Genomic DNA, 23,329 nt, shown 5'->3' on the forward strand with positions numbered 1-23,329 from the left:
TTATTGGGTTATGTCTTTACAATTTGGAATATGGTTTGCGAGACAAGAATAGAAACAGCGTTAGCCAAGCCACAGTAGATTAAACGTCTCCTGTTCAAGAGGTCTATATTACAGCTGGCATTGCCATTCAAGGAGCTCTTCAAGCTCAAGTTAAACATATCTCTTCTAGTAGTAACTACTAATAAGCAGCGCACTGGAATAATATGGGCAGAATTCGAAGCCCACATCCTCCCCCCCCTAATCATTGGGTTAGAGTGTATCTGTGTTGGGAGTTGGGAGTGAGTGGAGTGGAGCATCAGTGATGTTTTCATACATAGACAAGGCATACATAGTACTCCTCAAGTTTACAACTTCCTGCTCCAGTTCCTGCTGATTCATATTGTGTTTGAACCCAAGTTACAGCAAGCTTTATCTGTATTACCTCACTGGTACAGAGGGCACTTTGGAAGGTGGTTTACCAGCTGGGTGCCCTGTACCGTCATCTTGCTGCCTCTCTCCTCTCCCGAGTGGCTCAACGCAGCAACGAGAGACAGCCTCAACGGAACTGCATAGTGACCGTCTCAACAGCCAATAACAGTCACTAAGCTCTCCTTATCATACCAATAAGATATGAGGAGGAATAATATTTTCAGTCTAATGAAGCCAAGGTCGGGCATGAACGAAAAATGTCACAGTGTTCTATATATCTAAATAAAGAAAACAATCTCAACATATGTAGAGTGTCACACCGTCAAACATTAGGTTGTAGTTCAGTTTCCCTAGACTGGACATTTGAACAACAACAAAAATATAGGTGAAAATATTACAAGTACAGTGTTACTGAAAAATAAGTATCTTACTGCTCTTTGAATACACAGTACAGAGTGTTTATTTATGCTGCAATAAAGATAGATCTATCAGATCTCAAAGATATATTATACATGATTTTATTTCTTTGTATTCACAAATGAGTATGGACATTTTTACTGAGCAATTCACAAAAGCAAAACCCTATGTCGAAACCAAGAAAAAGGCTTTGGAGCTTAGGAATATGTCTCCAGAAAACATTTAACATATATATATATAATAAATGCATGTTCAAATCTTCCAAACATCATTTAATGTAGCTAACAGTAAAAGTAATAAAATCAGTAAAGGACTTACACAATCAATACATTGATAGTAGAGAACATGGCATCTTTAAGAGAGAACTGAGAGTGAGGAGGAGCAGGACTTCAGCCCAAGACATGGTGCTCTGTCGCCTCCATGCCTGAAAAAAAAAACAGCTTTTTGGAGGTCCCTCATTTTGGTGTAAACACCAACTATGACAACCATTAAGGGCAGTGTCACACAGATTGACATCACAGAGAGAGGACTTTGGTCTGAGAATGTTGGGGTGAAGAAAAGGAAGGTCGGGAGAGGCTTTAGATCTGCGCTGGTGTCGATGAAGCGATCAAAAGGACAGAGAGATAAACCGGACCATCCCCATATTTTGGGCCATATTCCGTAGCATAACGTTGACCGGTGTAGCGTCCAGCATCCTCAGCTATGATATTATGAACAACCAGAGCACAGCCACTCTCAGTCTCTCTACTCTTCCTGTATTTTCAACACTGATCTTCCAATATGAGTCCACTTCAATAACGCTCTGAGATCCAGCTCTGTGGAACAGCCACTTAGTTGAAGAACAGTCACCTTCAGGATGCAAAGTGGCACATTGCAGGCTGACCTTACCTCCCACACTGGAGAGGAAGGGAGTGATATTGGGTGTTCCACTAGATCCAAAGCCCCTCAGTAGCTCCTTCAGAAGTACAGTACGTGAAGTTTATCTCCGGCCATGATCTTTCTGTGCTCTTTGAGTGTAGTTGTACCACAAGTCTCTCTCTACAGCCCCCTGATGTCTCCTAATTAAAGGTTGGCACGTGAACTTACTCTTTTGCTTTGACCAATGTGAACTAAACTGACTAAACAAAAACCAGATAAATGCATTGTGCTCTATGGACTTATCACAGCTGTAATTTCAACAGCTCTTGGCTGGTGGACAGTGACATATTTCAAACCTTACTTATTTGAGTCTGATGTTCATGCCATCCATTGTGTGGATCATGCTCAATGCGTTTTGAGGATTTAGGCTTGCAGATTTCTCCTAATGCAATAGAGGGATCTATTAAACAAATGATATGGACTCAAGGCAACTTTTGACTATTAAAACCTGAGCACTACAAGGTTATGAGGTACTACAAGATTTTCCACAATATACACTGAACAAAATATAAAATGCATCAATTTCAGAGTTACAGTTCATATAAGGAAATCAGTCAATTGAAATAAATGCATTAAGCCCTAATGTATGGATTTCACATGACTGGGAATACAGATATACATCTGTTGGTCACAGATACCTTAAAAAAAAGTTCACAACATTGACATCAGCAAACCCTTTGCCCACACGATGCTATACACACTGTCTGCCATCTGCCAGGTACAGTTCAAACCGGGATTCATTCATGAAGAGCACACCTCTCCAGCGTGCCATTGGCCATTGAATGTGAGCATTTGCCCACTGAAGTCGGTTACGACGTCAAACTGCAGTCAGGTCAAAACCCTGGTGAGGACGACGAGCACGCAGATGAGCTTCCCTGAATCAGTTTTTGACAGTTTGTGCAGAAATTCTTCAGCTGTGCAAATCCACAGTTTCATCAGGTGTCCGGGTGGCTGGTCTCAGACCATCCCGCAGGTGAAGAAGCGGGATGTGGAGGTCCTGGACTGGCGTGGTCACATGTGGTCTGCGGTTGTGAAGCAGGCTGGACTTACTGCCAAATTCTATAAAACAACGTATGGTAGATAAATTAGCATTAGTTTCTCTGGCAACAGCTCTGGTGGACATTCCTGCACCAATTGCACACTCCCTCAAAACTTGAGACATCTGTGACATTGTGTTGTCTGACAAAACTGCACATTTTAGGGTGGCCTATTATTGTCCCCAGCACAAGGTGCACCTGTGTAATGATCATGCCGTTTAATCAGCTTCTTGATATGCCACACCTGTCAGGTGGATGGATTATCTTGGCAAAGGAGAAATGCTCCCTAACAGGGATGTAAACACATTTCTGCACACAATTTGAGATAAATAAGCTTTTTGTCCATATGGAAAATGTCTAGGATCTTTTATTTCAGCTCATGAAACATGGGCCCAACACTTCACATGTTGCGTCTATATTTTACACACTGAGGCCCAAATCCTATGATACAAAAGCAAGTATTTCATTGACATCAAAGTATGATTTTACACAAAGTTAAGTTCATGTAGCTTCTTGAGCCCTAGACGTAAAATCACCCCAGGCTCAGAAAACACCTTAGCTTCACTGGAACTTCCATGCAATCACACTTGTGGATCTCAAATTCAGATTTCACCCAGAAAAACAGAGTTTGAAATAACCCATTCCCCCATACAGAATCTTTCCAGAACCTTGATATCCTCGTCTGTGCTTATGGACTGCCCTCTTCAATTCAAACCACAGGTTTTCAATGGGTTTGAAGTCCGGGGACTGAGATGGCCATTGCCAAATTTGTGGTCAATTAATAATTTCTTTCTGGATTTTGATGTGTGGTTGGGGTTATTTTCTTGCTGGAAGATCCACTTGCTGCCAAGTTCCAGCCTCCTGGGAGAGGCAACCAGATTTTAGCAGAAATGTCCTGGTACTAAGTAAAGTTCACCATAAAAAAAAGGGCCCCAGGATCAGTGGAAACAAAGTAGCCCAAAAAAACATTGAAGATCCACCAACATATTTTACAGTAGTTATGGGGTTATTTTCTGCATAGGCATCTTTCCTTCAATGCCAAATCCACCACTGGTGTGCGTGGCCACGGAGCTCTATTTTCATGTCATCTGAGCATAGCACAGGTTCCAATCCAAGTGCCAATGTCGTTTAGCAAACTCCAGGCATTTACATTTGCTGTTTTACCTGACAAATAGAGCTCGTTGTCCACGCACAGCAGCAGTGGGTTTGGCGTCGAAAGAAAGGACGTCATGCAGCCTGCTTAGCGAGTACCACTTCCTCCTGATTCGGGTCATACCGAAGCTCGAACCCAGGACCTCTAACAAAGACATCACCTCCAGCCTCACCTCTTTTATTTAGTTTTTTTTTAGATTAGAAGCATTTATTAGTCACATGTAATTGCAACAGTGCAGGTCAAAAAGAGAAGTGAATGAAACAATAATAATAATAATAATAATATAGACACCGAGTATACAGTACCAAACATTAGGAACACCATCCTAATATTGAGTTGCACTGAGTTACGTCAGATATTACCTAACTGCCATTTGTACTTATTATGGATCTCCATTAGTTCCTGCCAAAGCAGCAGCTACTCTTTCTGGGGTCCATCAAAATTAAGGCAGTTAAATACAATTACAAACATGACATTACATTTCACAACACATTGGTAATAGAAGTGACTGTGTGTATGTGTTCACAGAAACATGTATGGAGCCAGCACATGGAGACTTCCAAGATGACTGGACTGACGTACATGTACAGGTGTAACAGTTTAACTTCCGTCCCTCTCCTCGCCCCAACCTGGGCTTGAACCAGGGACCCTCTGCACACATCAACAACAGTCACCCACGAAGCACCGTTACACATCACGCCACAAAAGCCGGGAACAACTACTTCAGGTCTCAGAGCGAGTGATGTCACCCGATTGAAACGCTATTAGCGCGCACCACCGCTAACGAACTAGCCATTTTACATCGGTTACACAGGCGAGACCTGGGATAAACATTTTACTAGACAACTTTTAATTGTATTGTCTTTATTTATTAGGGAATTTAATGGTATCAGTCAATATGGGGGGGGGGGGGGGGACCTGTGTATTCTGCACCAGGATCAGGAAACTCCTGTTGCATATGGGATACCACACAGGAAAGTATAACCACTCTGACATGTCTGCCAAGATAGCCCCAATTACCACCAGACAATATTGTCAATAGGCACAGTACCTGTATCGGCTGGGAATTACAACAAATGATGCACACTTATATTAGTAGAACACTGCTTCTATGGTATTGTGTTGTTTATTCTACATGAACCTGTTAATACATATGGAAGTTATGAAAACACTTAAGTTTAGAATATCTACATAAATTCAGCAATCGCATTCTTCTCATATTACTCTGTAAGCTACTGACCTATCCAAAGCTTCCTCCGGCGTCTCACCATACACCTGCCTGTATTTATTAAACTCAACCTACTGGAGGTTTTGTTGGTGATTGCGTGAGGAGAAACAGCTGCGGGCAAGGTTCTGACAGATAGGTGTGTCTTGGTGTAGCAAGGGCAGAGCCAAGAACCACCCATATCCAACCACACACCCGAGAACCACCCATATCCAACCACACACCCATATCCAACCACACACCCGAGAACCACCCATATCCAACCACACACCCATATCCAACCGAGAAACACCCATATCCAACCACACACCCATATCCAACCACACAACCGAGAACCACCCATATCCAACCACACACCCATATCCAACCGAGAAACACCCATATCCAACCACACACCCATATCCAACCACACACCCGAGAACCACCCATATCCAACCACACACCCATATCCAACCGAGAAACACCCATATCCAATCACACATCCATATCCAAACACATAATCGAGAACCATCATATCCAACCACACACCCATATCCAACCGAGAAACACCCATATCCAACCACACACCCATATCCAACCACACAACCGAGAACCACCCATATCCAACCACACACCCATATCCAACCACACAACCGAGAAACACCCATATCCAACCACAGAACCGAGAAACACCCATATCCAACCACAGAACCGAGAAACACCCATATCCAACCACAGAACCGAGAAACACCCATATCCAACCACACATCCAAACCAGCTCGCGTTTGGCTTCAGTCACGGCCTCCACCATTTCTTGAGCACACCAAAAAAACAAGTCCAAATCGGCAGGTGCATTTCCCCTTTAAGCTGGAGCAGGGCAACAATTTTCAGTTCTTGTGGTACGCTGCTCCCTCTTGTGGTGGTCATTTAAACTGACACCAGGACAAGGAGGATTCGGATGTAACCTTCATTAGGTTAACGTTTCTAACACAATTCAATTCTTCCAAACATAAAATCAGGCATACATGAGTCAAGATGATAACCTCAATGACACAAATCTGTTATCCACGGCAAACTTGGGAGTTTTGTAAGCTAGTTGAAATTTGTCAACATGTCAACATCCAAGAAAAGATACCTTCTCTAAACCGAATGGCACAGAGAATGTATGTATACCGTCATGTGACCTGGCATGAGGTGTTAGTTGTGAAATAACTATCATTTCATGACACCTCACACAGGTAGAACTGGAACGTAGAGGGGGGCCGAGCCAGGGAAAACAGAAACAAAACCACAACAGAGCTTCGGGACACAGAGAGAAATTCTCAAAATCAGGTTCATTTACTTGATAATGCTCCCCTCTGCGATGAACTACTCAGGACAGACGGCAGGATTTTATATCCTTTCTTTCGTCAAAACCAGTCAAACGAGTTCCTCCTTTTTCTCTGAGGGTGGAAATAGGCTGACAACACACTGACCGGGGGTGGGGGGGTAGAGAAGGCTGACAACAGTAATTTGAGAGACGGGGAGAAATACAGAGGTGCTGATAAAGTAGCCCAACAACGTTGCACAAGCATGTTGCTGTGACAGGGAGAGCAGGCAAAACAAGTGTGCAGGAGTAGTTAGTGCTGAAATAATGTAAGTTAACACATTACATTGGAAGGAAAGATTGGAAGCTTGATAATAAATAACCGGTACAGGCCTCTTAAAAATGTAAAGCCTACACTTAGCTCTTTTTGCCCATTCTGCTGCATAACTAACCCAACAGCAAAAACACAAAATCCCAAGTTTTCCTCAATAATACACATCTGTGCATAAACATGAGCAGCACAGAGCAATTTTCAAGACTCAATGGCCTGAATCCATCCTTGAGATCTGTGTTTAACTCAAGTCAAGCATTGGTGTCAATGGAACTCGATCTCAAGTTAGGATGCAATCCAATGTGCATACCGAAACAATAAGCATACTCTATTAGATTTAAGCTAACTATATTATCATATATTAGATAAACAGTTGAATTAAACAGTTGAATTAAACAGTAGAAAGTTGGCATAAACAGGCAAGGGGATTCATTCCTTTTTTTATTTTTATAAAAATGTACCTATAGATTGACTTTTTTTTTTTTAAGTGACCAAATGCTCATTTACATTTTCAAAAGAGATGTTTACACAAACCAAGAAGCAACATTAACTTGTGAAAAAAAAGTTTTGTACAAAGTAACTCCTTTGACACTGAAAGTAAAGTATGAAGCTAAACCTGCTACTGGGTCCAAATGGTAGGGTGTCAATTTGCCCTAACGCACTGTCACATGCACACTTAAACAGGGACGGTTATGCATTAGGGTCAGTCACTTTACTGAGAGCGGAGATAAAATGGCATGGAGTGATTTTAGTGTCTCTGCTTGGAGTGGCAAGGCAACAACATAACTGGTATAAAAACAACTTACAACATAGCATGCAAATACAAAAAAAGTCCATAGTTTTCCCCTGTTAAAAAATAAATAAATCCCCTTGTTTTTCAGATATGTACCAATTGTGCACCAGTAGAGTGGTGCCACCATCTCTCCCTTCCCCCTTTCAAGCAGGCCTCACTCACAGTTCCATGGTTTGGAAGGACATGCTGATTCCACACCAGAGTGAAAAGGCTTCAATAGTCCCACACTTAAGATACTCTCTGTCTCTATAGATGGCCTTCTACTACAGTTCCAGGGAAGCATGACAGTGTTGGAGGAACAATAGGCTGATCAACAAACATTTAAATCACACAACAGCCGGCCCCAGTTCGGTTGAGGCCCTTGAGAATGTTGTGCCCTGGACGTTGCGTTGACCTTGTCATGACGTTCAGAGGACGTGCAGAAGTGGGGCCCCTGACGAGTCAGTCTCTGTGTCATGCTGGTAGTGAGAGTAGGCTGTAGCTGAGCTGGAGGAGTCAGCTAGGAGGGCCGGAATAGAGAGAGATATTTACCAGCCAGTATTGGAATGAACAGAGACTACAAGTTACAGCAATATTTAAAGTTACCACTTTAATGGTTACTGAACCACACGATACCTTATGGGACCGGTTTCCTGTACACTGATTAAGCCTAGTCCTGGATCGAAAAGCTACATATTCTCCATTGAGCATTTTTATTTCCAGGACTAGCTTTAAAATCTGTGTCCAGTAAACTGGCCCTTCATCAAATAAAAAAAATAGAAAATGACATTCTGACAGCTGATATCCTGGCACACTCCCACAGATGCATGTGGTGTGAAAACACCACAATGCCCCTCCATTTAAAGGCAGTGTAACAAGACTCCCCCCTCACCTTCCATTCTCTCCACTGTATAACAAAATAAAGCTGTAATCAGGGTTACTCCCCAAATTCCATAACAAACCGTCGACCATTATGTGGCAGGAATTTAATGTCACCCGATACGCTGCCTGAGGGGACGACATACACCACCTACCCTGAGCGAATGGGGGAAACTGAGATGGGATGCAAGGGGTGTATAGGGTGGCAGACAGGGGGAGGTGGTATAATAGCCAAGAGAAAACAGCATACGGAAAAAGGAGGAATGCGAAGGCTTTTATTCTCCAGGAGTCACATCAAAAGCACGGTATGCCACTGGTAATCAGAGAGGTAAGAAAACACCTGCAGCTGCACTGGGCACTACAGCTGCGTTGACCATAGAGCCCCTCAGCTACCATGACTTACCGGAACAGTCAGCCCAGAGGTTAGGCCTACAACCTCTGCTGCCTGCCGCATAGAACCCAGGGTTGTGTTCATTAGGGCACGCAGCTGGAAACGTTTTAAAACCTTTCGCAATGGAAAATGAGCGTTTCTAATAAGTCTAGCTAGTCCTTCCCTGTTCCAGTCCATTTTCTTCAGTTTGGTGCCTAAATGAACACTGCCCAGGACAGGTAAAGATAACCATTCCATGAACCACAACAAGGAAACAATGTGTTATTGTTCTGAAAACATGTATTGGATCAGATATGGGAGAGTATTTCCAGCTTAGAACAATTACACTGAAATGCTACAGAACCCACCATATTGTAAATAGATGCTGGCTCAGATTCAAGATATTCAGTGCATTCGGAAAGTACTCAGATCCCTTGAATTTTTCCACTTTGTCACGTTATTCTAAAACTGATTAAAAAAAACTATTTCCTCCCCTCAATCTACACACAGTACTCCATAATGATGAAACAAATAGGTTTTTAGAAATATTTGCTAATTCATAAACAGAAATATCACATTTACAATAAGTATTCAGACCCTTTACTCAGTTCTGTGTTGAAGCACCTTTGGCAGAAATTACAGTCTCAAGTCTTCTAGGGTATGACGCTGCAAGGTTGGGAAAAAATATCAAAATACAGATGTGTCATTCTTCTCGGTAGATCCTCTCAAGCTCTGTCAGGTTGGATGGTGAGCGTAGCTGCACAGCTATTTTCAGGTCTCCAGAGATGTTAGATCGGGTTCAAGTCTGGGCTCTGGCTGAACCACTCAAGGATATTCAGAGACTTGTCCCGAAGCCACTCCTGCGTTGTCTTGGCTGTGTGCTTAGGGTTGTTATCCTGTTGGAAGGTGAACCGTTGCCCCAGTCTGAGGTCCTGAGTGCTCTGGAGCAGGTTTTCATCAAGGATCTCTCTGTACTTTGCTCCATTCATCTTTCCCTGGATCCTGTCTAGTCTCCCAGTCCCTGCCGCTGAAAAACATCCCCACAGCATGATGCTGCCACCACCATGCTTCACCGTAGGGATGATGCCAGGTTTCCTCCAGATGAGACTCTTGGCATTCAGGCCAAAGTGTTCATTCTAGGTTTCATCAGACCAGAGAATCTTGTTTCTCATGGTCAGAATCCTTTAGGTGCCTTTTGGCAAACGCCAAGCTGACTGTCATGTGCCTTTTACTCAGGAGTGGCTTCCGACTGGCCATTCTTATCATAAAGGCCTGATAGGTGGAGTATTGCAGAGATGGTTGTCCTTCTGGAGCTCTGTCAGAGTGACCATCGGGTTCTTGGTCACCTTCCTGACCAAGGCCCTTCTCCCGATTGCTCAGTTTGGCCAGACGGCAAGCTCTAGGAAGAGTCCTTACAACTCATGGCTTTGTTTTTGCTCTGACATGCACATTTCAACTGTGGGACCTTATATAGAGGTGTGTGCCTTTCCAAGTCATGTCCACAGGTGAACTCCAATCAAGTTGTTGAAACATCTCAGGAATGATCAATGGAAACATGATGCACCTGAGCTCAATTTAGAGTCAAATAGCAAACGGTTGGAATACTTGTGTAAATAAGGTATGTTTTTTTGTTTTAAAACATTTCTAAAAATGTGTTTCTGCTTTGTCATTATGGGGTAGTAGATTGATGAGGAAAAACATTGTATTTAATCAATCTTAGAATAATGCTGTAACGTAACAAAATGTGGAAAAGGGGAAGGGGTCTTAATACTTTCCGAATGCACTGTATCTTATACAGTAAACCATCTATGGTATAGGGAAGTACAGGGTCTTGATATAGTAGTAGTCTAAATACTGTAAAATAAGTGGCAAACAATGTAACTGTACGAGCAGGTTTGGCCTAGACTAGCTAGGCTAGGGCACGTTTTCTAAAAGCATCTCAGAGGAGTGCTGATCTAGGATCAGGTACCCCATGTCCTAGAAATCTCATTCATTATGATATAAAAACACGAAACTGATCCTGTATCAGCACTCCTACTGTGAGACGTTGTGAATTCATATCCAGAAGTACTTACTTATTCCACTGTAGTGCCTCATCTTCCTGGCTAGTTCGTCCGACCGTGTCAGCTCCGACACTTTCACCTCAGGCTCCACTGTGGTAAAAATACAATGTAGCGTTACTCAAACATAGATGTACATGAATGAATAGAAAAGGGAGACTCAATGATACCGAAGAGATGAGACAACAAACACTAGCGCACCAAAAGCATTTCAGCAGAGTCATCTATGGAGACTATGACTATGATTATAGTTTTGGTATGCAACATAAACATGTGAAGTAAGAATAGGGGAAAGTGGGTGGTTAAATGGGAAAGTAATTCATTGTTGTAATTCAAAGAATTCATTGTTGGATTTAACTTAAATTGAAAGACAAAACTTTGTCACCCTTATTCTCTCAAAACTCTCAATACCTGAAATGCACTAGTTATTTTGAATGTAGTAACCCTCTTACTCTCACTGCTGTTAAAGGTGTACGTCATTGTTTCATTGCCACTGTCAGGAAGGAGGGTCCCTCGGTCGTTGGTCCAGTTTGCGCGCGGCTGCTGGTGCACTGGCTCCTGGGCCTGGGAGTTGGAGTTTTTGTTCTTCTTGCCTTTACGCGTGCTGATGCGGATGACGCCGTGCACCAGCCTGCACTCTGCCTCCCGCTGCTCCAGGTTGTAGTCCTGAGCAATGCTGCAGATCAGCTCGCTGATCTCATTGGTCTTCCTTGAGAACGACGAGTCCGATGTGCACTTGGCCAGTTGGTCGATCTGGTGCAGCGCGTAGAGCTCTAGAAGTTTCTTAGTGATGAGCGAGTCAATGTCCGTGCCGCTGTCGCTCAGGTCGTCCAGATCCAGGTCCTCCCGGGAGTAGATGGTGCTGGTGTTGCTGACAGGACGCTGGCTGTCGCCCTTGCCGCCCGTACGCGTCCGCTTGGGGCCCGACGACGAGGTGGGATAGACCACCGTCTGGCCCCCGATGCGGACGTCCTTGTAGCGGAAGCTGTCACTGGGAGGCAGATTGGAGGGCTGCTTGGAAGGCTTGATGCTGGTCTCCAGAGGGATGCCGCAGGTGGGGTTGGACACGGACACGCCGTTGGGGGGGTTGGGCTGCTCAGGGTCAGCCTTGCCGGGGTGGTCCGTGGAGCTCTCGTTGTTGACAGGCAGACAGAGATCCCGGCTGCCACAGAAGCCACAGGTGAGGACACAGCAGAGGAGAGCCTTGCAGCCACTCCAGCCCATAGAGGCACAGGAGCCACATGCATTTGTGCTCTGGGGTGAGTCCACTGAGCCAGGGATGAACCCCAGTGTCTCTGACCCCCGCACGCTGACATGTCGTGTTGGGGGGGTTCCTCTGCGGCCTTGCTGGCCCTCAGAGTGACGGGTGTGGTCACCATTATACTGTTCCCGTGTGTTGTGGTCGGCATGGGGGTCCTTGTAGGACTCTTGGCTGGCGGTGCTGTCTCTAGAGATGGTGCGGCCCTGCTTGTAGCCGTCGGCCCTGGTGCTGTGTCCCCTGTGCTGTTTGTCGTGGCGGGACTTCTGAGGAGCCCCTGTGCTGTGGCCAGGCATGGCTCAAAGCACCCGGGACCTTTCAATAGGATGGGAACAATGGAATATAAACACTTGATAGTTATATCTAAACACAGTAATTATTACGCTTACTACTAATCTCTTTTGCCAGTCACATGAATCATTTCCTGTTGCAACAAGTAGACTATTGACGCCAAACATTGAACTAATACTTTATTTTGAGATACAGCCCATAGTTAGTTGTTGTAGGCTACTTTGCAGATACATGTTTTAATCATGCAATTGGAGAGAATGCCATAGGAAAAAGTCAAATTCTGATATATTTCAAGTCAATCAAAATCGCGTATCAATTTGACCTGTGGAATTGTCACAACGACTTTGTTTTGGATACATTTTCCGTGCGTGTATTCGGTCTGTTTTGATCGAGTATGCTACCCAGGTATGCTATCTTTGTAGGGTAATAAAGAAATTGGGATGTTTGTTAAATATGACTTTTCAAAAAACAAACATGTCATCTATAAGGTCACTTTATGTCGGGCTAGAGTTAAGCTTGTTCGAAATTAGGATAAGCTTCTTCATATGGTGAACATTTGAGAAGTTAACTTACCGCATAAATCGCTTGGGTTACTTTTGGCAACTCTTGACGCCGATAAAATTACGGAAGTCCGTAAAGAAAACGTTCTTTCTTTGGGTCGAGTTTGTGTGTATCGGTTTCTCAACTCTCCACCTGTTTTCTTCACCACAAAGTCAGCCGATTTCAAGACAAAAAGCTAGCTACCAACCCTATCCACTGAAGCTTCTTTTGGTAAATTCCACAGTGTTCTGTTCCTTCGTCTGCCCGTGTAGGTTGTTACCTGCGGCTACAGGTAAATCCAAATTCTATAACACCCACCCAGAGGGAAGACGTGACGATCTGAAATGTTCAAAATAAAAGTCCCCCACGTAATAGTAGAAAATGTCAATAAACTAATAATTGCCTAAACATGAACAATATTCATATTTGTTCATATTTAAGTGACATTTGCAATACATGTGTGTTTTAAAACATGTTCCAAGGCCAAATAAATACGCCCAATGCAAATCACTGTATATGGAATATTATTGGCGTGTAAAACAAACTATTCTAGGTGCCACAGTAAAATATATTGTAGGGAATACTCAGCAGGGTCCGTGGAATGTAGGCTATATATGGTGTCTTTTCATGGGGCTCTGAATAATACAGAGTGTTGCTGGCCTTTTACTCCACCCATTCCATTGCCCACAATAAGAATCACTCCGCCCTCAAACTCAACTCTGGACCTCGAAGCTAGCTCCACTGCCTGTTTTCATTGTCAGGGACCGATTTAGACCTGGCACAACAGGTGGGTGCAATTGGTTATCAAGTAGAACAGAAAACCAGAGCAAAATCTATTTCTAGGTGTCACAATAAAAAATATTGTAGGGAATACTCAGTAGGGTCTGTAGAATCCATATGTGGTGTCATTTCATGGGGCTCTGAATAATACTGGACTTTTACTACGGCCAATACATTGGCCAAAATGCAAATCACTGTATATGCATTACATAAGGGCTCATAGAGAAAAAAGTATAATTTGTGCTGATGTAAAAGGGGAGTGGGGAGTACTCAGTAGGGTCTGTACAATCTATATGTTGTATCATTTCATGGGGTACTGAATAATATGCAGTGTTGCTGGACTTTTACTGTGGTCAAACCTTTTAAAATGGGTTGCCTGAACACTATACGGTACAAATATAGCACTGTACTGGAAAAACGATTATTTGTGCCGGTGTTTCATTTTTACGTTTTTCTTTCAGTAATTGTAGTGACTTGATTTCACCAGAATCCCAAAAGTTATTTGTGCATTGTTCAGATGTTATGGCATTCTCTCCAATTGCATTCTCTCCAATTGCATGATTAAAACGTATCTGCAAAGTAGCCTACAACAACTAACTATGGGCTGTATCTCAAAATAAAGTATTAGTTCAATGTTTGGCGTCAATAGTCTACTTGTTGCACTTCTGTTCTGAGCAGCCAAACAGCAGAGGTTGGCATTGGCTGTTAATTCCTTGTGCACCTTATATGCGGCAGTGTTATGAAATTACAATGCAAGTTTCTCCCTCTATGGAGCTATAAAAAAAAAAAGTATATATATATATATGTCTGAAAATGTATGATGTTGAAAATGTACTACACAGTAAGGATTCTACTCTTTAATCTTTCCTGCAAATAGGCCTACCCATGAGAACGTTTTGAAATACCTACCGCTTCTCTCCGAAAGAACCCTCTCCCATTCTTCACGAGTCAGTGTAACACACCATTATTTGGAATGGTATGCCTGAATTTGGAGTGGTATGCCTGAATTTGGAGTGGTATGCCCGAATCCGAAATTTGCCTTTCAGTGTATCCTCTTATTTCGACGTCAACCTCTCCAGTTACATGCTGCTCATCTAATTGCATTTTGTCATAGAGCTTTATATTTCCTCTTCTGATAAACCTTTACCACAACTTTCTGGGTGGGTTGCACAAATATGTATTAACTCTTAAACTGGGTTAAATCAAGGTTGATCTATTAATCTTGTTGCACCAAATGTTAAAGCTAGTTTTAAATTAAACCTAGTTAAATTAAATCCTTCCTCTAATCTAAGTTTAGTTTTCACTTTAAACCTAGATCAATTTTAAGCCTGTTGCTCAATAAATACAAAATAATATATCAACTTAGATTGGAGATTAATTCTAAACAGCCACTTGAGGTGGTTTAACCTGATAAAATGGCAGCATATCTACTGTGGAGAGTTCCTCAGAGAATAATTAGAGACAGGTTTAATCCTGTTGAGTTTTATGATAATTAACTCATTATTAGTAGGCTATTTACATGCCCATTTTGTACAACAATTGAATTGGAGTTCATGATATGCCCAGACTTGGTATGAATGATGATTTTATGCAATATGCTGTAACGGGCCTGATAACGGTAAGATTGTAGTGAAGTAGCATTAACATTAGTTTTAACATGCGTTATACACAGTAAATTTGAAAGTGTTAAATCAACACTTTAAGTGTTAAATTTAACACTGTCAGCGAGTACATATGGTCCCACTATACACAGAGTACAAAGTACACTGATCATAGTGTTACATTTCTAGTGTTGATTTAACACTGAGGAGTGTAAAAAGTTAACACTCTACTACACTGGCCGGTGTTGATAAACATTTAACACTAAGAGGTAATCAACACTTTGAGTGTTATAATGACACTCACTAGTGTTGATCTACAATGACTCCTATTAGAATAAAAATGTGTTTATTCTATTCAGTGTTAATGTATTTACTCTTCCCCCAAGTAAATGGAAATTATATTTTGAAAAAGCACTTGGAATTTCACAATAAACTCAAGCAAAGCTGTTTCAACATTCAAATATGTTTATTATGACCAAACCATAAGTCTCAGCCCTGGCTTAAATTGTCATAAAGTGACAGTAGAATGTAGTCAAAAGAATCATCTGCTCCATATGACATGAGAAAATCAATAGGTTTGTTGGAAAATGCTGACATTTACATTAAAAACAAATATGTTTCTCACAACCTAACCATAAGTATCAGCCCTGGCTTAAACTGTTATCAAGTGACAGTAGGGGGCAATGTAGTCAAAAAAATCCCCTTGCTCCATATGACATGAGCAAATAATGTATCATGAGGTGGTGTTTCGGTAACAGATTTCTATCAGGAAACAAATACTTGAAAAGCCTATGATGTTCCGCAATTAAGTGCTTCAGATAGATAGTCATGCCCTCTGTTAGTATAGGAGAAAACACAATATTTACAATTTGTAGTAGTAACAGAAGCAGCTGCCAGTATTTATCATCTTTCTGTACCAGATCACCAAATATCAAATTACATTTACATTTACGTCATTTAGCAGACGCTCTATCCAGAGCGACTTACAAATTGGTGCATTCACTTATTATATCCAGTGGAACAACCACTTTGCAATAGTACATCTATATCTTTTTTGGGGGGGGGGGGGGGGTTAGAAGGATTACCTTATCCTATCCCAGGTATTCCTTAAAGAGGTGGGGTTTCAGGTGTCTACGGAAGGTGGTGATTGACTCCGCTGTCCTGTCCTTACGGAGAAGACACCAAGACTGAATAGCATTTAGACCCAAATCATTGCTCCCATCATCCAATTTGAGTGCAGGTGGATGATTCCTCCTCTCTGTGTAGCCATATTTAAATGAATGAACTCTACCTTACACATTTTTAGCAGTCACAAAGTTGACTTGTATATACTGTAACACAAGTTTTACCTCAAGTGGTGCACCTCCTTCTAAAATGTAATGCATTATATCAACAGAAATATTGTCTGTAGTATTGAAGTACTGCAGAGAGTTCAATAAGCAAGCATGCTTCACACCGTACACATGAGGTAGTGTTACGTTTGACTGAAGAGTTTGACAATTTTCTTAATTTTAAATCTGGATCAGTAAATCTATGATGAACGGTTTTAAACTATGATTAGTGACATGTTGCACCAATATAAGAGGTATTTCGTGAGTTGAAACGGAGTAGCTGACAAATGAGGCCACACAGTTGCTGTTCCTTGATAAAACAATAACAATGTAAGGTTAGAACTACTGCAACTCCATCGTGAAATGTTCTCATGGGTTGGCTGATTTGAAATAAAATCCGTTATTTGCCAGGACTAGACAATGCATAAAATATTATTTATTATTGTCATTACTTAACGTTATTTATTCATTTATTTTTGTCCGTTAGCCACCTGATCATGGCCCTTCAAAAAAAGTTCACATTTCTCCGCTTATGAAAAAAACTATTGTCGGAGCTGATAGAGGAATTTATTAACATAACTGTTACTGGAGGATAAAAAGACAGACAACACGACTGTCAAAAAGAAATATGACGCCTGGGCCATTTTATGCGACAGATTTAATGGATCGACACGGATTAAAGAGAAGAGGGACACAAAGCGTGCTGGGAAAAAAAACTTAAAAGTGAAAGCCAAAAAGGATGCAGCAGCCCGGAACCGGAGGGGGGCCTCCGTCCAAGTGAATTGATACTATCACCCAAAAGATATCCGAGACTCATCCCCAGCAGTTTGCCCCTCTTCATAACCCCTATGAAGACGACGGACAACTCGACCCACCAATATTTATTTAGTAAGCATAAATAACTTGTAAAGATCAATGCCTATAATAATGCACGTTATAACTAAAGTTAATGCAACTTCACTACAATGTTACTGTTATCAGGCCCGTTACAGCATGTTGCATAACATCATCACTCGTATCAAGGCTGGGCATATCATAAACCCCCATTCAGTTGTTGTACAAAATGGGCACGTAAATATCCTACTACTAATGAGTTAATTATCATAAAACTCAACAGGATTCAACCTGCCTCTAATTATTCTCTGAGGAACTCTATCGTTTTGGTCTCTCCTCAGTAGATATGCTGCCATTTGGTGCAACAAGATTAATAGATAAACCTTGATTTAACCCAGTTTAAGAGTTAATCCATGTTGGTGCAACCCACCATTAATCATAGATTTACTGATCCAGATTTAAAATTAATTGGTGCAAACACATCTCTGATTAATTTTAAACCTAGATTTACAAAACCTAGATTAGCTCTAATCCTAGATTCATTTAAACCATGTTGGTGCAACCCACCCTCTGTCTCTAAGTGGTACTATTCATTCCCAATATCTGGGGTGTCTGAGATTTGATTGAGCTGCACCACTGACACTTCCTCATACGAACTATTGGCTACATCCGGATGAAAATCAGAAGCAAGTTCTTTATCCTCAAAAGTCTGTACACTTTGCATACAGTATTTAGTTGGCAGTCTGAGGGTCTCCTCTGAATAGTTGACATTCCCTCATTTAAACTCTCCACAGGCAATATGTTTTGAACCTGAGCCTCATTTACATTCTCTGTTTGTACTATTTTGTTTAATCTCACCTTGTTGTCATGAGCAATAGAACGTATACATGTGTCACAGTCATACAGGTATGACAGCCCATCATTGTTGCAGTCTTTGAAGCAGTTGGCTTCTTAACAAATCACCTGCCAATAATCAGTATTTGGCACTACCATTAGCGCAAGGCAAGAGTGCATGAAAGTCATGTATGGAATGGCGTTTTATTTCACGCTAGGGTAAGCAACAACAAAAAGTGTTAAGGGTTTTGTTTTTCCAACTGATATTCAGAACACAAAAAAAGTCTATTAATTTATTGTTTTTGGAATTCATTTAACATGCAGGACTCAAAGTAGGCATTAGAAGAAAGACAGAGTAATAACCAGCAGGCTGTTCAACACAGTCCCCTGAAAACGGAACATAGTTGGTTAGTAGAACCCCAACTGAGTATTTTCCACCCAAGTTTATTTGAGACAGGTAATAACGTTTTATCTTTACCAGTGTGTGGTCTAGCAATGACTAAAATATGAAATCACATTAATATGCTTTTGGGCCACATATTTGCCTGACAGTGACAACATAACGTGCTAAAATGGTAGCTGTCCATGGTGCTGATATGTGTCTCACTGTTCAAATGTCAACATAAAGCTTCCTATGACCTGGCTTTTTGTTCAAACTCACCTGTTTTGTATTTTAGGGACTGTAGTGTGTAGACTGGACCCTGGTTTTATGGACACACAATCAATCATTGTACAGTGCTATATTTGTACCGTACAGTGTCCAGGTAACACAGTTTAAGCTGTTTGACCACAATAAAAGTCCAGCAACAATCCATATTATTTAGAGCCCATGAAATGACACCCTATAGATTCGATTGACCCTACTGAGTATTCCCTACAGTACTTTTACTGCGGCACCTAGAACAGTTTTTGCTCTATAAGCCAATATGTATTCCATATACAGTGATTCGCATTGTGGTCAATGGAATGGGTAGAGGAAAAGTCCAGCAACACTTCGTATTATTCAGTGCCCCATGAAATTACTCCATATATATTTTCTACAGAGCCTACTGATTATTTCTTACAGTACTTTTACTGTGGCACCTAGAATAGTTTTTGCTCCAAAAGCCAATATGTATTCCATATATAGTGATTCACATTGTGGTCACTGGAATGGGTGGAGTAAAAGTCCAGCAACACTCTGTATTTTTTAGAGCCTCATGAAATAACACCATATATAGATTCTACAGACCCTACTGAGTACTGCTGACCCCACTTTTACATAAGGCACAAATAATAGTTTTTCCTGTACAGTACTATATATGTACCATATAGTGTCCAGGCACACCATTTTAAGCTGACCACAGTTCAAACTCATCTGATTTGTATTCTAGGGACTCTGGTTAGTAAGTAGACTGGACCAATCAATAGTTTGTTCTGTACAGTGCAATTTGTTTTTTCAATACAAAAGAAATACAGTTACTTTTCTTAAACAAAATTGCATTCTTCAACAATAGTACCAGTAAATGAACTAGAATCCTACTATCCAAATAATTATATATTTTTAAAATTGTAATTGTTGATTTCTTTTACAAGTAGGGTATTATTATGTTCTTGATATTAATTTACTTAAGCTCCAACCATTTCTCAATGTGCTCCACCTTATAGTTTTCTTTATCTTATATAAAGTAGTAATTCTCTTTAGTTTTTCCCCATGTAATTATAATTTTAACATTATGCACTATGCAAAGCTGCAAAAAATATTGATTTCGAATCATACACATAGCGTTTTACCGTGGACTTTTATTTTGAAGGCAAAATCCGAAAACCGGAAGTTTAAACGCTAAATGCCATGATGCCTATCACAGAGTTTCTAAACCCAGAGGTGCAACATCGCGAAACTTCCGGGAACGCCCCAGAACAGACCAAACAGACCAGGCCGGGGTTTGGGGTTTAAGAAGTTAATGAGAGAAGTGGAACATTCTTCTTAATTGTTAATTTTCTTGAAATGTAATGGCATAAACTAGATTCGAGCCAACGTCTGTAGTAGTTGGACATGTTATTACTCCAACCTCGTGAAAGTGGAAAACTAACACGTTGTCATTTTTGGCAAAAACGACTTTATATCGAAGGAGTGCGTTTGATTTGACGGCCTGCACATGCGCAGTTCGGTGCCAGACGACCGTTAAACCTGATGATGTGTATCTACAATACCGGTCAAAAGGTTTTGAACACCTACTCATTCAAAGGTTTTTCTTTATTTTGACTATTTTCTACATTGTAAAATAATAGTGAAGACATCAAAAATATGAAATAACACATATGGAATCATGTAGTAACCAAAAAAGTGTTAAACAATTCAAAATATATTTTACATTTGAGATTCTTTAAATAGCCACCAAATAGCCTTTGATGACAGCATTGCACACTCTTGGCATTCTCTCAACCAGCTTCATGACGTAGTCACCTGGAATGCATTTAAATAAACAGGTGTGCCTTCTTAAAAGTTATTTTGTGTAATTTCTTTCCTTCTTAATGCGTTTGAGCCAATCACTTGTGTTGTGACAAGGTATACAGAAGATAACCTTATTTGGTAAAAGACCAAGTCCATATTACGGCAAAAACAACTCAAATAAGCAAAGAGAAACGACAGTCCATCATTACTTTAAGACATGAAGGTCAGTCAATACGGAAAATGTCAAGAACTTTGAAAGTTTCTTCAAGTGCAGTCGCAAAAACCACCAAGCGCTATGATGAAACTGGGTCTCATGAGGACTGCCACAGGAATAGAAGACCCAGAGTTACCTCTGCTGCAGAAGACAAGTTCATTAGAGTTACCAGCCTCAGAAATTGCAGCCCAAATAAATGCTTCACAGAGTTCAAGTAACAGACACATCTCAACATCAAATCTTCAGAGGAGACTGTGTGAATCAGGCCTTCATGGTCGAATTGCTGCAAAGAAACCGCTAGTAAAGGACACCAATAAGAAGAAGAGACTTGCGTGGGCCAAGAAACACGAACAATGGACATTAGACCGGTGAAAATGTGTCCTTTGGTCTGGAGTCCAAATTGGAGATTTTTGGTTCCAACCGCCGTGTATTTGTGAGTCGTGGTGTGGGTGAACGTATGATCTCTGCATGTGTATTTCCCACCGTAAAAAGCATGGAGGAGGTGGTGTTATGGTGTGGGGGTGCTTTGTGGTGACACTGTCTGTGATTTATTTAGAATTCAAGGCACACTTAACCAGAATGGCTACCGCAGCATTCTGCAGTGATACACCATCCCATCTGGTTTGGGTCTATCATTTGTTTTTCAACAGGACAATGACCCAACACACCTCCAGGCTGTGTAAGGGCTATTTTACCAATAAGGGGAGATTGGAGTGCTGCATCAGGTGACCTGGCCTCCACAATCACCCGATCTCAATCAAATTGAGATGGTTTGGGATGAGTTGAACCGCAGAGTGAAGGAAAAGCAGCCAACAAGTGCTCAGCATATGTGGGAACTCTTTCAAGACTGTTGGAAAAGCATTCCAGGTGAAGATGGTTGAGAGAATGCCAAAATTGTGCAAAGCCGTCATCAAGGCAAAGGGTGGCTATTTGAAGAAACTCTAATATAAAATATATTTGGATTTGTTTAACACTTTTTTGGTTACTACATGATTCCATATGTGTTACTTCGTAGTTTTGATGTCTTCACTATTATTCTACAATGTAGAAAATAGTAAAAATAAAGAAAAACCCTTGAATGAGTAGGTGTTCGAAAACTTTTGACCGGTAGTGTATGCATGAGTTTAGCTAGCCAACATCGCCATGATGTCGCCTACAAGTGTGATCAGGGATTTCTATTGGAGAAGCAGTTTTAGCCTATCTTCATACTGTACTGTCTTTGTGCTAATGAGGTGAAGTCCACAGTATGAGTCATAATACCCATAAAACCTAGTGGTCAAACAGGGAAATGGTTTCAATTGTTTTTCCACCATTCATTTTTCCCATAGGGGATTTTATAAACACTTAAATTAAGGGCTGTGTTTCCTGTAGGCTTACCATGGCGTGACGTTTTGTTAACCGTGTAAATCTCTCTAGGATAAGGTTACTTTTATCAATATATTCGCCTGTATTTACCCCCCAAAAATGAAATGCTAATTAGCTTCTAATGTGGCTACCATAATCTACAAATGCCATGATGATCTGGACGAGACTGCCAAATCAAGGCAACGGTAAGAATCTCTGGATAAACTAAGTGTAGTAATGAATAAATTGGAGAAATTTCTTTAAAAATTGACAATTCTGTGAACTGTCTTGTGCAAGTTATAAATTAACACAATACCTGTTAGCAAAGGTGTCAGTTAGACTTGCAGGAGCTTGCAGGGATTTGTAGTTTTGCATGATGTGTACTTTGATGCTAATTAGCATTTTAGAGTCTGAGAGTAAAGAAAGCTGAAAATATTGATAAAAGTCACCTTGTCCAAGAGAGATTTGCATGGTTATGAAAACATCACGCCAGGGTAAGCCTACACGAAACACACCCTCATTTTAAGCCTTTCTAAATTATTATGTTCTTGTGGTCAATTTGCAGTCTCAAATCAAATCTTATTTGTCACATGCGTCGAATACAACAGTGAAATGCTTACTTACAGGCCCTTAACCAAAAATGCAGTTTTAAGAAAAATAAGTGTTAAGTAAAAAATAGATAAGTAAAGTGACTATGCATAGATAATAAACAGAGAGTAGCAGCAGCGTAAAAGAGTGGGTGGGGGCAATACAAATAGGCTGGGTAGCCATTTGATTAGCTGTTCAGGAGTCTTATGGCTTGGGAGTAGAAGCTGTTAAGAAGCCTTTTGGACCTAGACTTGGAGCGCCTGTACTGCTTGCCGTGCGGTAGTTACAAACATATTTGTAATTATGTTCTGGCCCCCCCGACGTTCGCTCCAGAAAAAGTCGGCCCGCGGCTGAATCTAGTTGACGATCCCTGACCTACAATATTATGTTTTTCTAAGTAGTGAGAACATTAGGGAGCAGGCATG

The 23,329-nt window shown here is 41.2% G+C and overlaps 1 protein-coding gene across 1 annotated transcript; it reads right to left on the minus strand.

Moving 5' to 3' along the window:
- Positions 1 to 7,180: 7,180 nt before the first annotated feature.
- Positions 7,181 to 13,284, minus strand: LOC106605080 (uncharacterized). Its single transcript, XM_014200358.3, has 4 exons — positions 12,978 to 13,284; positions 11,308 to 12,428; positions 10,871 to 10,948; positions 7,181 to 8,066 (listed from the first exon to the last, which is right to left on the minus strand). Exons 2-4 carry the CDS (start codon positions 12,407 to 12,409, stop codon positions 7,975 to 7,977), a joined length of 1,272 nt encoding a protein of 423 aa, XP_014055833.1. The 5' UTR covers positions 12,410 to 12,428; positions 12,978 to 13,284; the 3' UTR covers positions 7,181 to 7,974.
- Between the last annotated feature and the right edge of the window lie 10,045 nt (positions 13,285 to 23,329).

This window comes from Salmo salar, chromosome 05 (genome assembly GCF_965601325.2).
Source record: "Salmo salar chromosome 05, fSalSal1, whole genome shotgun sequence".
Taxonomy (NCBI): Eukaryota; Metazoa; Chordata; class Actinopteri; order Salmoniformes; family Salmonidae; genus Salmo; species Salmo salar.